The sequence below is a fragment of the Egretta garzetta genome, unplaced genomic scaffold (genome assembly GCF_000687185.1).
Source record: "Egretta garzetta isolate BGI_Z169 unplaced genomic scaffold, ASM68718v1 scaffold259, whole genome shotgun sequence".
NCBI classification, from domain to species: Eukaryota; Metazoa; Chordata; class Aves; order Pelecaniformes; family Ardeidae; genus Egretta; species Egretta garzetta.
The window spans coordinates 1,511,021-1,525,414 of NW_009260770.1; the positions used below are offsets into that span (position 1 = coordinate 1,511,021).

The window sequence follows — 14,394 nt, forward strand, 5'->3', positions numbered from 1 at the left end:
GAGATCCCATCGGGCCACATAGACCTGTGTGTGTCTAAGTAGTGTAGCAGGTCACTAACTATTTCCTGTTGGGTTACGGGGGCTTCATTCTGCTCCCCTGTCCCTGTCTTCTAGCTCAGGGGGCTGGGTACCCCGAGAACAACTGGTCTTACTATTGAAGACAAAGAAGGCATTAAGTACCCCAGCCTTTTCCTCGTCCTATCATTCTGTTTCCCCCTGCATCCAATAACGGATAGAGATCCTCCTTAGCCCTCCTTTTGTTGCTAATGTATTTACACAAACATTTTTTTTTGTCTTTTACAGCAGTAGCCAGGTTAAGTTCTAGCTGGGCTTTGGCCCTTCTCATTTTCTCCCTGCAAAACTTCATGACATCTCTGTTGTCCTCCTGAGTTGCCTGCCCCTTCTTCCAAATGTCATAAACTCTCCTTTGTTTTTTCCTGAGCTCCAGCCAAAGCTCTCTGTTCAGCCTTCCCTTCTGGCTCATTTTTTGGCACATGGGGATGGCCTGCTCCTGCGCCTTTACAATTTCCTTCTTGAAGAATGCCCAGCCTTCCTGGACTCCTCTGCCCTCCAGGACTGCCTCCCAAGGGACTTTGCCAACCAGGCTCCTAAACAGGCCAAAGTCTGCCCTCCAGAAGTCCAAGGTGGCAGTTCTGCTGATGCCCCTCCATCTCCAAGAATCAAAAACTCTATCATTTCATGATTGCTATGTCCAAGATGGCCTCTAACTGTCATATCACCCACCAGTCCTTCTCTGTTCACAAACAACAGGTCCAGCAGGGCGCCTTCCCCACTTGGCTCACTCACCAGCTGTGCCAGGAAGTTATCTTCCACATGCTCCAGTAACCTCCTAGGCTGTTTCCTCTCTGCTGTATTTTATTTCCAACAGACATCTGGGAAGTTGAAGTCTCCCATGAGAACAAGGGCTAGTGATTCTAAGACTTCTGCCAGCTGCTTATAGAATATTTCATTTGCCTCTTCATCCTGGTTGGGTAGTCTATAACAGACTCCCACCATGGTATCTGCCTTGTTGAGCTTCCCCCTGATTCTTACCCATAAGCACTCAACCCATCATCAAGCTCTAGACAGTCAAAACACTGCCTCACGTACAGGGCCACCCCGCCTCCTCTCCTTCCTTGCCTATCCCTTCTGAAGAGTTTACAGCCATCCATTGCAGCAGTCCAGTTGTGCAAGCCATCCCACCATGTTTCTGTGATGGTAACTACATCATAGTTTTCCTGCTGCACAATGGCTTCCAGCTCCTCCTGTTTGTTGTCCATGCCGTGTGCATTGGTGTAGATGCAGTTCAGTTGGGCTATTGATCCTGACGTCTTTTGGGGAGGAGAAGCCCCAATTCCTCCATGACCATTCTCAGGCGCTTCCATGGTTTCCAACACATCAATAACCCTTGCTTCTTTACTGCTGCATGGATCTCTATCCTGTACCTCCACTGAGACAGCAGGCCAAAGGACCTCACTAGCACACCGTCCCCCACTAGCATGCTGCCCCCAAGCTTATCTCTAGCGAGCCTGGTTTTATCCCTTTCCCCCTTCAAACCTAGTTTAAAGCTCTTTCAATAAGCCCTGCTAACTCCTATGCAAAGATCCTTTTCACCCTTTGAGACAGGTGTACCCTGTCTGCTGCCAGCAGGCCTGGTGTGGTATAAACTGACCCATGATCAAAAAAACCAAAATTCTGCCAATGACACCAGGCTCAGAGCCAGGTATTGATCTGCTGGCTCTTCCTGTTTCTTCCCTCATCATTCCCCACAACCGGAAGGATAGAGGAGAACACTGCTTCTGCTCCTGACCCCTTAATCAGTCAGCCCAAGGCCCGGAAATCTCTCTTGATTACCCTCAGACTTCTTGTTGCAATTTCATCACTGCCTACCTGAAAAATCAATAATGGATAATAATCTGAGGGCCGTACCAGGGTAGGAAGCTTTCTGTTCCCTTGAGAGGGGAGTCTCCCATGACAATGACCCGTCTATTTTACTTTATGGAAGCAGTTCTGAGACAGGGAGTAGGCCAACTTAACCTCAGCAACACCTCCAAGCTAGATGAACCGTTGTCCTCCTTATTGTTCAGTTCCACTTGCAAAGCCTCGTATCTATTAGGCAAGGGCACCTGGGAAGGTGGGGTGGTCACAGAGGAGATGCTCCTGCTGCACCAGACGGGAACTTGTTGCCATTCCCCCTATCCCTTAAGTCACAGTGTTCAGCCAGGTGGAGGGAGGATAGGGAATCCTCTGTATCACGCATCCTGTCTGCCTGTTGGGCCTGTCCCAGGGCAGGTAGGGTGTGATTCCAGCAGTCTGTCTGTCTGTCTCTCACCCTCCCTGATATTCCTCAGCCTGATACTCGCCTCCTCCCGGAGCTCTGTCACTCAGCCGGGCAGTCCCTCTCCCTGGTTGCACCTCCCACAGGGGTGCTCACTGCTGCCATCCCATACTGGTGTAAGGGCAGGGCACAGCCTGCAGCCTGACACCAGGGTAGCAGCATGTTCCCACCCGAGCTCTGTCTGGGGAGCTGTGTCAGTCATGGTGGGTGCAGAGCTTAGAGAGGCCATGGCTTTCTGCCAGGTGGATACCATTGCTCCCTGGTCGAGCTGGCAGAGCTTCAGCACCCTTCCTGCACACTGCACAAACTGCCACACCACGCCACGTTTGCCTGCCCTGGCAGCCAATCAAGGTCAACCCACCAGAGTCACACTTACAGCCACAGGAGTTAGTTCTTCTATTGGTAGCCCTTAATTAATTGCACAATGTTCACAACAGGAATTTCAATTATTGCACAAATAATTAACAAGATGTAAAATGCGATTTAAATGAAACAAGTTAACTCCATATTTACCTCCAAGGCCTGCATTCTCCTTAACAGCATTTTATGCTCCTCGTTCTTGATTTTTTCTTCATAGAATTCCCGAAATGTCATTTTGTAGACTAATTTCATACCATGCTGCTTTGCCATTCTGTCAACATAATAAGCTTAATTAGGGAAGCCACAAAATTATTGTAATTTTATTTTCAAAGGAACAATTTTAAGCCACAGTGACATCTTATGGTATTCACTAGGATTACACTCTTGCTAGAATTCGTTTTTTTAATAAAGACATTTAGACAAAAAAAACCTGCACTATCACCAAAACTGTGCTTTTTTAATTAGGACAACAAAATCTACACAGAAGTCATTTACAAACATTTTAATAGAAAAATGTCTCTTCTCCCTACACACAGAAGTAAGTTCTGTTTGAACTTCCAGATAGACTACACTATTTTCCCTGCAGTATCATCACCCTGTCACATCAGATATTATAGATATATTTAGAGAACATCGTTCTACCAGATTTAGTGCCTTACATCTCAATTACATGTAGATACTGTGGTCATCCAACACTGAAGTTACAGATACCAGTGACAGATACTGGTATTTTTCAGAGAGAACTACAAATCAGGTATGTGAAAATATACAGGCTTGAAGGGAAAGCTTAGTATTGTTTAACAACCATACTGAGACTGAATGGCAGGAAAAACACCCCAACATGGAAACATTTGTCTGTACCTCAGGAGACCATCTGGGAAAGGCAAATCTGAATTCACACAGAGGTAATAGCAAAATGTATGCTCACAGATGAAGAAGATTTAGAGGAAGAAAAAAATAAGTTGTAGGAGAAATCCTATGAACATCCAAAAAGAGTTGGAGAAGACAAGAAAGAGGCACCATGATGAAGAGGATATTACAAGAAGGCTTGCTGAAGAACTAAAGAAAAATAGAACGAACCCCCTGTAAAAGTTTAGTATTAAAGAACAAAAAGTTGACAGCACTTAAAGGTTTGCTGACAGATCCAACATATCAGATATAGACATTCTCATGGGAGACCTAGTTTAAGATATCACAGCTTCCAACCAGAGCACCTTCAACTGAGTGCAATGGACAGATTACAGTTGTGGATGGAAATGCAAGAAACCTCTTCATTTGGAGCAACAACAAAAAGTGAAGAACTGAAAAATATAAGAAAGCCAAAATACAATGCAATGAGGCACAAGCCAAACGAATGCTTATTATGTTTCACAGTTTTCATTATATAATGAATTCAAAACTTAACTTACTCTTCCAGTAATGGAAAGTAAACCAAGAACTCAGGGACATCAACTACTTCTTCCAAGTGGAAATCATACTTGCAGCCAAACAAGGGGTATTCTCCCTTCTTTTCAAATTTTACACTGTATACCTCATTCCCAAATGAATTTGTTTCTGAAGCTTCAAGTCGCTTTCTACAAAATGAGATATAAACAAACATTAGTTGACTAGTTTTTAATTTAACAGGCAGAGAAAACTATGCATAAGAGGCCTGAAAGTGTTCCTTCCAGTATTACAGCATTCAGTGATCTCTGTAGTTTCCCACCTCCCTTATCTATAAGGCAATGAAACAGTGAAATAAAGAGAAACAGCATTCTAGGTTTTAACAGTTTATCATTCCTATACAACACACCAAGAACTAAATGGACCTTGAAAATTAACCTTTAGTCCAGACACATTCTACATGGACAAGTCAGGCTTCTTGGAACCACAGCAAAACCCTGACATTTATTCCCCAGGTTGCGGCTACTTTGCCACTATTTAAGTTGCTACAGAGGGTTTCAGCTGGGATAGAGCTAATTTTCTTCCTAGTAGCTGGGTTTTGGATTTATTATGAGAATAATGTTGATAACACCCTGATATTTTAGTTCTTGCTAAGCAATGCTTAGACTAGGCAAGGACTTTTCAGCTTCCCCTGCTCTGCCACATGCACAAGAAGCTTGGAGGGGGCACAGCCAGAACAGCTGACCCCAACTGGCCAAAGGGCTATTCCATACTATATGACGTCATGCTCAGGATATAAAGTGGGGGCAGCTGGCCAGGGGACAGCGATCGCTGCCCAGGGACTGGCAGGGCATCAGTCAGCAGGTGGTGAGTGGTTGCATCACTTGGTTTTTTTCTCAGGTTTTGTTTCTCTCTCTCTCATCGTTTTCCTTTTCATTATAATTGTTTTTTTTTTTTAATTTCAATTATTAAACTGTTCTTATCTCAACCTATGTGTTTTCTTACTTTTGCTCTTCTAAGTCTCTCCCTCATCCCAGAGGGGAGGGAAAGTGAGCAGCTGTCTGGTGCTCAGTTGCTGGCTGCAGCTAAACCACAATGTTATGTATGAAGATCTATACTCTATACCAGAAGAGCCATGGGTGCAAGATACAAGGATTAGTACAAAGTTACCTGTTTGAGTCAAGTTCATGAGTGAGATTTTCCTGACTAGAACCCAAAATTGTTGCAAAAAACTTGCTTTTGTTTGCACAAACTTATCAGAGCACAGTAAGAATGACTATCACTTAACAATGCTTCACAGACTTTTGAAAGACTAATAGAATATAAAAGTTACTTACACAAGTTCAAAGCTATTTGGAGTTGTGCCAATAAAATACCCTCCAGGAGAGAGGTTCCCACAAGCGTTTTTAAGCATCATGTCAGCCTGCTCGTATGTCTCAAATGAGTAATGGTAAACAAATTGACAGCTGCAAATGTCAAAGCGCATATCTGGATCATTGTATTTGGAAGACAAGAGATCCTGAAACAGATTTTTAAAAAAAAGTAACAAAAGCTACAGAAACAAGCATGATTCACTTAAATCTTCCAACAAAATACACTACTTCCATAACTCACTGAAGTTTTTGCTTTCAGCCCCCACTCCTTCACAAGTTCAAGAACAAGATGAAGAAGGTAAGAGTAAGAAAGTCCTCCGCTACACAGAAAACTACATATAAGTTCGAAACGTGTATGTGTATTCTTGTTGTTCTCAAATGTTATGTCCTCAAATTCTTTTCATGTTGTCAAGTAACACCACTACACCTGAAAGGTCAAAACCCAAGGTTGGTTACCTAATAATTTGCAGAGATATTTTACTGCTAAGGGTTTATAACTGGCCACCATTTAGCTGGAAACAATTATCATAATAAAATGGATTTTCAGTTTACTAAGTCTCTGTAATGAGAACTGACACATTAAACATATAATTGAGAGGAGAAGGAGTTGTTTTAAATACGGCAAATTGCCTGCCCACTAAGTTGTATTTGCCTGTATTCTTACAAGTGTACATACAAGGGTACCAATATACTCCTCCCCACCCCAGGCCAAGTAACCAGTAACTCTGAAGAACTTTGAGCCCCTGAAATTTGTGGGGTTCAAGTTTACCACAGTTTGACCCTGTATTCAGCAGTTCTCTAACTCCTCTTGATCAGCCTTCTTTTATACAATACTAGTAAGCCACTATAAATAACACAGGAGCACACAGGTTGTCCCCAAGGCTCATGATATGCATTCCATACTTAAATTATTTCATACTTAACAGTTCTACCCAAGCTTCTCCTCTCCCAGACTTCCCATCCACCCACTCACTCTCAGTCTCTACCAGTTCACGCCACATACTGTCAACGTTCTGTATGTGGCAAGGCAAAAACGGTCACTTGACATACCCACAGCAATTTTATCTGCTCGTTTACTCCCTTCTCTGCATTTTGAGCGCACGCAATACAGGAAATTGAGAAACAAAGGTGGGCGGAATTGGACAAGCTGTGAGAAGGAGATTTTGCATTATATACAACACAGATGATAGAGATACAAAGTCAGGGAGATGAATTTTTGTGTCCATGGACAGACATATGCCCATAAGACTGAGCTGTAATAGCAGCGTGAAAATATCCCTTTCTCTCCAGGCCCAGGTTCTTTCCCCTCTTCCCTGACTGTAATTTTGAGCCGAGAGAGACGACCTGCAACCTGCAACAGACTGTACACCTCAGAAGGGGAGGCAACCAAGAATTCGAGCGAACAACCCTTCCTGCAAGGCTGGGAAGAACAGTTTCAGATTTTCCACAGATATGCTGCAACTAGGTAGGCTCTGTCCCTCAGCCTGCATCAGCAGAGCACTCTCAGCCTGCATTTCTAGGAAGCAAAAGCAGTGCTGGTTAAAAGACTGTTTCCTAAGCCTCAGTGTTGTATTCAATATCACCTCCAGTCTAAGAAATCTGCTCTATCACACAAGTTTTGAAGACATCTATTATAGTAATTAAAATGCTGCTAGGAAAAGTAAGTGTTGGCATAAGCAAAGTGTACAAGTCAAATCAGAGAATGTCCTTTATTCATTCCAGCATAAAAAACACATTCACCAACATAGTTTCCAATATCCCATGCTGGTTCCCAGAACTCCAGAAGTAAGTAGTCATTCCTTTCCCCTTGTCAAGTGAAAGAAACTGAAAACACCAGTTTTATTATCTGAAAAAGACATTCAGACTTCAAGAACACAGTTACACTGTAAAACAGTAACAAATCACATTTAACTGTATCTCAGTAGCCTGTATGGTTGATTCTCCTGATAGTACAACAATCTAATCTTAAAAATACACATGCCCTAAATATTACAGCACTAGCATCACTTCCTGTACCTGCTTAATGCAAAAATGTTAAATCTATATTATAAAGCATAGGAACTGTACCTTGGTACTATCTGCTTGTATAAATTCTGCATCAAAAATATGCTCATTATAACGACACCGGGCTTTCATGTCTTCATATCGCTGCTTGCACTGTTGCACAGAAATATCAGCAATATCTACAAGTGAGAGAGAGAAATTATTAAAAAAAAAAAAAAAAAAAGAGCATGTAAACTGCTCTCCAGACAAGAAAACTGGAATGATTACTGAACACAGCAGATCCGTTACAGCAGGGATAAAAGTTGATCTTCAGTTATACTTTGATGTGAACAAACACCTTTATTTCCAATTTGTAGAGAAGGAATTGAATTTGCAGGAGGTGTTTGGCATTGTAACTGTCATTTTCAGTCTTCACTTCAGACTAAAGTTGTAATCTGAAGATTTTAGAAAGCTCCCATCCTCAAAAGCACAAAGCAAGCCTCCAAAATTTCAAGCGACGGATACTAGGTGATTGATACTAAGTGCTGTTAGCATCAAGCGTCTGGTATGCATTAACTACAACAGTTCAGCTCCCAGAGCTTCTCTAACAGTACTACTGAAAGCTCTTCATCTTCTTACAAATATACAAGATGTTTAAATGCAATTATCTGTGATATACGCTGATATACGGCATCATGGGAATGTCTTTGTTTTTAAGACTGTTCCTCTCTCAGACATAGCATTTCACTGAACTATATTACAACAATATGCAACAAATTTACACAAGACCTTTGTAAGCAAATTCATTAACTGTACTTGAAGGCTGCCAACTGAAAAAGAAAGATAACTATAAAATGTAGAATACCCAGGATAATTCCCACAAAAGGAATTTTATGAAATTTTAGTATCTGTTAAATTTCAAGTTAAGTAATGGTTCCTCTGATTATCCTTGGCATGCTTTTTGGGAGAAGGGAAGATGGTATCTCCTTCCCAACAGCTAAGCAAGCTATTTAAATGAAAAAATATTTAATCAGACCATTTTTTTGTCAAGCCACTGTGGGGTTTGTTTGATTTTAAATTTAACTCTTACGTTCATACTTTCAGAACAGTTAAAAACACTACAGAAGATTAGATGTGGGAGAGAATTATATAAAATACAGTACTTTCAGAACAGTTAAAAACACTACAGATTAGATGTGGGAGAGAATTATATAAAATACAAAATGTCAGTCTTTTCCCTGGTGTCACACTGCCTAAGACAATCTGTGGTAATTATGCATTTCTGTACTGATAGTAGCTTTTATTTATGAGTTGAACTGAAAGCTCATTACACAGAAAATGAATGGTTCTTGTATTTATGCTGGCAATCAAGTTGATGTCTGCAGGTTGAAAGACAAAAGAAGAATTTTTGACAGAAGGTATATCATTGCATTCTTGGGCTTACTGAAAAAGGAAGTAATAAAAGACCGGAGATGTGCTGCTTTTCCCCATAAAACCCCAATGTACTTTCCCTGGACAGTTATTGTGTCTTCTTACCAGTACACACAAGTTTTTTGATTCTGCCTTTTTTCCACTTCAGCAAGTCTCCACCTTTGCCACATCCTAGATCCAAAACAGTTATATCACTCTTCTTCCGTCGTACCCGATCTATAAATTCACCTAGAAAAATAAAAAGAGAGAACGCATATCCAGGTGTCTCTAATTCACTTGTACTGTAGAGAGATCCCTGAAGGACCAAAAGGGTTTGAGAATTTTAGAACATCTCAGAACTTACTTTGCCTATAAGTCTTAACATCACAGACAAACCTCTTTTTCTAGAAACCACTAATGATGAAAGCAACCACAAACTCTTAAAACTATGGTGAAGATAATGAGTATTTTCTGTGCTTAATGTGCTTTGCATGTGATGTGACTGGAGCTCTGAACTGTTTCCCTGGCAGACAAAGGCAAAACTGCACACCGCTAAACAGCCACCCCATGCGTGAGTGGGGAAACAGGGTTCCCTTTCATTACCATTATAATGAAGGCAGACATTATTTGAAAGTATGGGAAAGCCTTTTGCAAAAGAGTAAAAGCCAATTAAATGCATTGGCCACAACTTTTCCTTATGGTCACATTATGAAAATGCATAATGTTCTCCACTCACACTCTCCTAGGCCTCGCAATAACACTAGCTACTTGTTTGCTGTCTTTTTACCCTACATATACCAATTTCATTTTCTCTTCTTCTCCACACCGTCTAGATTATCTTACTCTGACTGATGTTGGCATATTATGCAAAACATATCAGCCTGCTGGCAACTTTTCTTCACAGTAAGAGACATGAAACATGTTTGGATACAACCGCTATAACACCACACTACAGAAATCCATTATGACTGAAAGGCTTCAACACGGGCTCCAGAAAAGTCTTTATATAAACCAAAATACTGCTTCTAACTGCTCTGATACAACACAACAAAAAACAGCATGCCAAGATAAATGGTGCCAACATCTCCTGGCATGGGTGCCTCTTCATGAATCTGTGGTGCTCTGCCGGTAATTCTTTTCTTTGTTTGGAGATATCTGACAGTTTTGTTTCCTCACTTTGGAATTAATTTGTGGGATAGCAGACTTTGCCTTTTATAAAAAGCTGCTGATTCTTAAAGAACTACATCCTCTAGTTTTTCATCTTTTTAAATCGTTGACTATGGGGTAATACTGAAAATACTTAGTGTTCACGTTTCATACAGAATTGCTCCATCTAGACCTAAGGAAAGACTGCTCTGGGAAAATGGCCAGGAAATTATTTGAGATAGATTTAAATAACAGCTCAATCTAACAAGAACAGATAGATCATTTACGATTTAAAGCTGTACCTTCCTCTTTAAAAACGTCGTGAACAGTTTCCAGTATGAACTTTTTCTATTTTTCACATCAGTTGGCCACTTTAGCATATATTTGGCACTCCAACAATATAAAACACTATCACAAAGATTTGAAATAAAAATATAGATATTTTATTTTAAGAATTAAAATCTTACTATGTATTAAGAGACAAAGTGCTATAATCAACAGAAGAAAGCAGGACAAAGTTACCTTTTGATACAAAAATTAGTTACATTTTATTAAAGTCTAAGCAATCAATTAAGGCAGCTTACCAATGAGGACACTCTTTGTCCAATTATTAAAGTTTCGGAGGTAGAATATGCGAGACTGGCTACGTTTTTCCAATCCAACCTCTTGAAGCTCATTGTAATGTGCAGCTACAGCTTGTCCGTGGCCTGTCCCACGCTGTAGAAATGAGGGAAGGAATGGACTCAAGCAGTGAATTCTTTTCATTACTTTTTCATTTAATCAAAAGACCTGTGTTCACTTTGAGCATTTAAGAAAGTAAACAAGTAATACTATGAAGAGCACCATTGTTCTATATATAAAAACATTTCTCTTATCTGTCCTGGTACTGACATCAGTACTTCAACTATCCGAGACAACTCCCTTAAAAATGTAGTTCCCTTTTCAGTTGGTCCAAGTAATTTCTGATAGATGATGCCCAGCATCTTTCCTTCACAGAAATACTTAACTTTCAGTTATCTAATTCCCTTCAACACTCTCAAAGAATCTGTTTTATTCCCCTTAAGCCTTGGACTGAAGAAGAGGATGTTCCTTCTTGAAAAACTTTAAGCTTCTTCAAAAATCCTGCTTCAGAAATTCAGTGTTTCCATCTAACAGAAGTCTATAAACTGCCAATTTAACCAAAATGCCAACTAGCTGATGTCACATAAAGCCCTAAGCAGATGATCCCACTGCCAGAGCTTTGAACAGACCATGGTAAGGGAATGAGAGAAATTACTTGACAACGGATCCCATTTCATGCTTAACCGGTAGCTGTAGAGATGTCTCTGGTTTAGCCTTAACTGTAAATACTCCAGGACATTTCTGTCCCAATGCCACACTGAGAAGCAGCCTACATCCAGATATTATGCTCCTAACATTTCTTCACCTTGAAATTAATCTTCAGTTATATACATGAAATTAAAATAAATTATAAATAAAATACAAAGTAACAGAACATGGAGAACCACCACAAATTCTGTGAGGCACAAAAGTGTGTGAAATAACAGTATAAACTAGAATGAAGGATTCCCAGTTAAAATGCACAAACATGCCACAAAGCCCCAGCCAGTACAAATTCACACAGCAATTAAAAGCATTCCCAACAGCTGACTACAAAAGTCAACATGCCGGTATCTTATTATTCAAGTAGCAGTTCCTCAAGGGAAAGCTCAAGGGAAAAGAAGGTTTGACTGACTTTAATATACTAAATTAATTCTTTAGTGTTTCATGTAATTTTGGTAACCTTCAGAATGAACACAGACATGCTTGTCTGGAATGTCTATGACCCCATCATCTGTTTACTACCACACTGGGTTGACTGATACTAACAAATATTTTGACCATTTCTAGTCTTTTTTTTAGGGCAAGCACAGATGGCTCCCTGAATGGCCACCCAGGGTGACGTAAGCTAGAAGGGCTGACTTTGACAAGTGTGGGGGCTGTGTTCATACAATCCATTAACGTACCTCAGCTGCTGCAAGCGCAGTTGCAAACAGCCATCAGCAGTAACGCCTGGATGCTGGCAGCTGTGTTCAATGCAATCACCTCTCTACACCCTTAAGCGATGCAAAACCAATGTATTTCTTGTCCACCTAAGCCTTATCCCAGAGCTACCTAATTAAAAAGATGACAGGGCTAATAATGTTTCTACCACAGCAAAGGGTACCCTTTATTTTACCTTAGCCATAAATTAACATTTTGGAAAAATTCCAAACAGAGAAACAAAACACTAGGTCAAAAACATTTCTAAATTATACTCAAATATCCCAAAAGGTCAAAATTAAAACAGATATTACAGCCTCAGTTTCTACAAACTCATACGTAATAAAGAACAGCGTCACATAAGACATTACCCTTTTCACCCTCCCAGTTAAAAGGACAAATATTTTCTGCTACTCTTGCGGTCTTAAAAAAACAAAAGCATCTGTAACCCTTTCAGTACCTCACTTTGCTAACAAACCATACTGAAATTATATCACAGAGGATGCAGCCTGTAGAGTTTTCTAAACTATGCAATAGTTTATTGAGGAGATTAAAGGACAAAATTACCTTCTGGAAGAACCTCCCATGCACAGGTAACTATGCTAACGCAGAGGATAACAACATACAGAGCGTATCAGTTCGAGATATGGGACTTGGACTAATGCCAGCAAACCCTACACTGCACTACAAGATTGCTACCACATAGACGATGGAATGATAATCTTAGAATTAGACTAAGCATGTGCTGAGATCAGTTTTCTTAACATTCTAACTACTAGCCCTCCTCCTCTTCAATTAAACCCAACATAACTCCTGCACCTGTTGCTTTACTACGAAGCTAGCTGCAAACTTTGGCATTTGCTGCTTCATGCTGGCTCACATATGGTTTACATAAATATTTTCAATCTTTTCTTGAACTAAGGCTTTGAAACAAAATAAATGATACTCACTACTTTCTTAGGAGGTTCACCTTCAGGACCCGAACTCTTCCTTTTTGCTCTGCCGTCCTGCTTAACACTATCAACTTCTTTTTCAGTTTCAGTGGGGTGCGCTGTACCTGAAGTTGAACTATCGCCGTCACAGCCAACACCCGAATCTGCCTCTAACGTAGGAGGTGTTTTCTCCACTTCTTCATCCAAACTCTTCTCCACTTCCTGTTCTTCTGTCTTGCTTATATCAGCCATTCTGACAGGTTAGTCCCCTTTTCCACCAATCAGAATGAAAATCTATAGAGGTGAGAAAAAAACCCCAACTATTTTCAGCATTGTATTTTCATTTACGGTTATGGTCATGATTTTCAATCACAATACTGGCGTTATAAAAAAATAACACGTTTTCGCCCTAGACTTCAAATTTGACTAGTTATTTAACACAGCTAGCACAATAAAACGTGGAATTTGAAAGTACTCTCATTATAAGATCAAATTACGATAAATCTTTACTCTTCATGTTTTGAGTTTTTCTTAGCTATCACTATTGATTCAACTGCAAAGCGTTGTTTCTGAACCTGTAATCTCCCTTTTCCCCTCCCCATATAAAGTAACTTACAAATAGCTTCACTTTTAGAAACACAGGCTGTCACGAGTCCCTCAAATTAGTAAATTAATTATTTGATCTGATATGCTTTCAAATGGATGCCCTCAAACAAACAATCAAGGTGTTTTTTAAAGAGCGCATTTTCATGGCAGCTGTGGATTTTCAGGTTTGCCAAGAATATCCACCCCGCCTCAAGCTTTGCTAACAGGAGGACTCCTCAGCTGTTAACTGCATTTCCGTATCTCCACTTTGCAAATACCCAGGCAGTCCGCAGGACCGCGAAGCACTGCTACAAAGCTCATTTAGTCTCCGGCACATCCCAGCCACCTTTACACCACCATCAGGAAGCAGGGCACCAACATTCCAATAAAGCGTAGGAGAGGATAATTTGGCAACTCCTTTTCTAAAACAGTGGCCTATTTCTAACAAAACGCAGGCAACTCTCCACTGCATCCAGGCTTAAGTCTCCTAACAAGGGGCCAAAACACAAAACACATCAAGCAGACCGCTACCCAGAGACCCCAGAGCAGCTTTTTTCCTCGAAAGAGATGCTCTCAAAGTGTGGCTCACGGAAATAACTTCCCCACGACGGCACAGCACCTAACCCGCGCCTCCCAAGAAGCACGACCTTTCTTACCTTCACTCGGCTGCCCCAGGCAGCTGGACGGAAGCTTTTAAGGCCTAAACCCAGAAACTAACAGAACCGCAGAGACAGCGACGGCGACCCAGCGCCCAGGGGGCAGCTCCTCCGCAAGAGCACCCGGAGAGCTCACACCGCCGGGGGGACGGGACGGGGCTGCTGCGCTCGCGGCCCGGGGAACGCAACGAAGCGGCAGACGCTGT

The 14,394-nt window shown here is 41.1% G+C and overlaps 1 protein-coding gene across 4 annotated transcripts in view; it reads right to left on the reverse strand.

Annotated features, from left to right (window-relative positions):
- Nucleotides 1-14,388, reverse strand: part of RNMT (RNA guanine-7 methyltransferase) — a 21,370-nt gene extending 6,982 nt beyond the window's left edge. For 2 of the 4 annotated variants that reach the window (XM_035901604.1, XM_009646203.2), the window contains exons 1-8: nt 14,189-14,388; nt 12,966-13,241; nt 10,578-10,710; nt 8,974-9,096; nt 7,522-7,637; nt 5,419-5,600; nt 4,108-4,272; nt 2,852-2,969 (exon numbers count right to left, since the gene is read on the reverse strand). In XM_035901604.1, coding sequence (XP_035757497.1) covers nt 2,852-2,969; nt 4,108-4,272; nt 5,419-5,600; nt 7,522-7,637; nt 8,974-9,096; nt 10,578-10,710; nt 12,966-13,199 — 1,071 coding nt within the window. In that variant the 5' untranslated portion in view covers nt 13,200-13,241; nt 14,189-14,388. Of the gene's footprint in view, nt 1-2,851; nt 2,970-3,912; nt 4,000-4,107; nt 4,273-5,418; nt 5,601-7,521; nt 7,638-8,973; nt 9,097-10,577; nt 10,711-12,965; nt 13,242-14,179 lie in introns of those variants that run through there. The other 2 variants (XM_035901606.1, XM_035901605.1) reach the window with 2 other exon arrangements.
- Nucleotides 14,389-14,394: the final 6 nt, after the last annotated feature.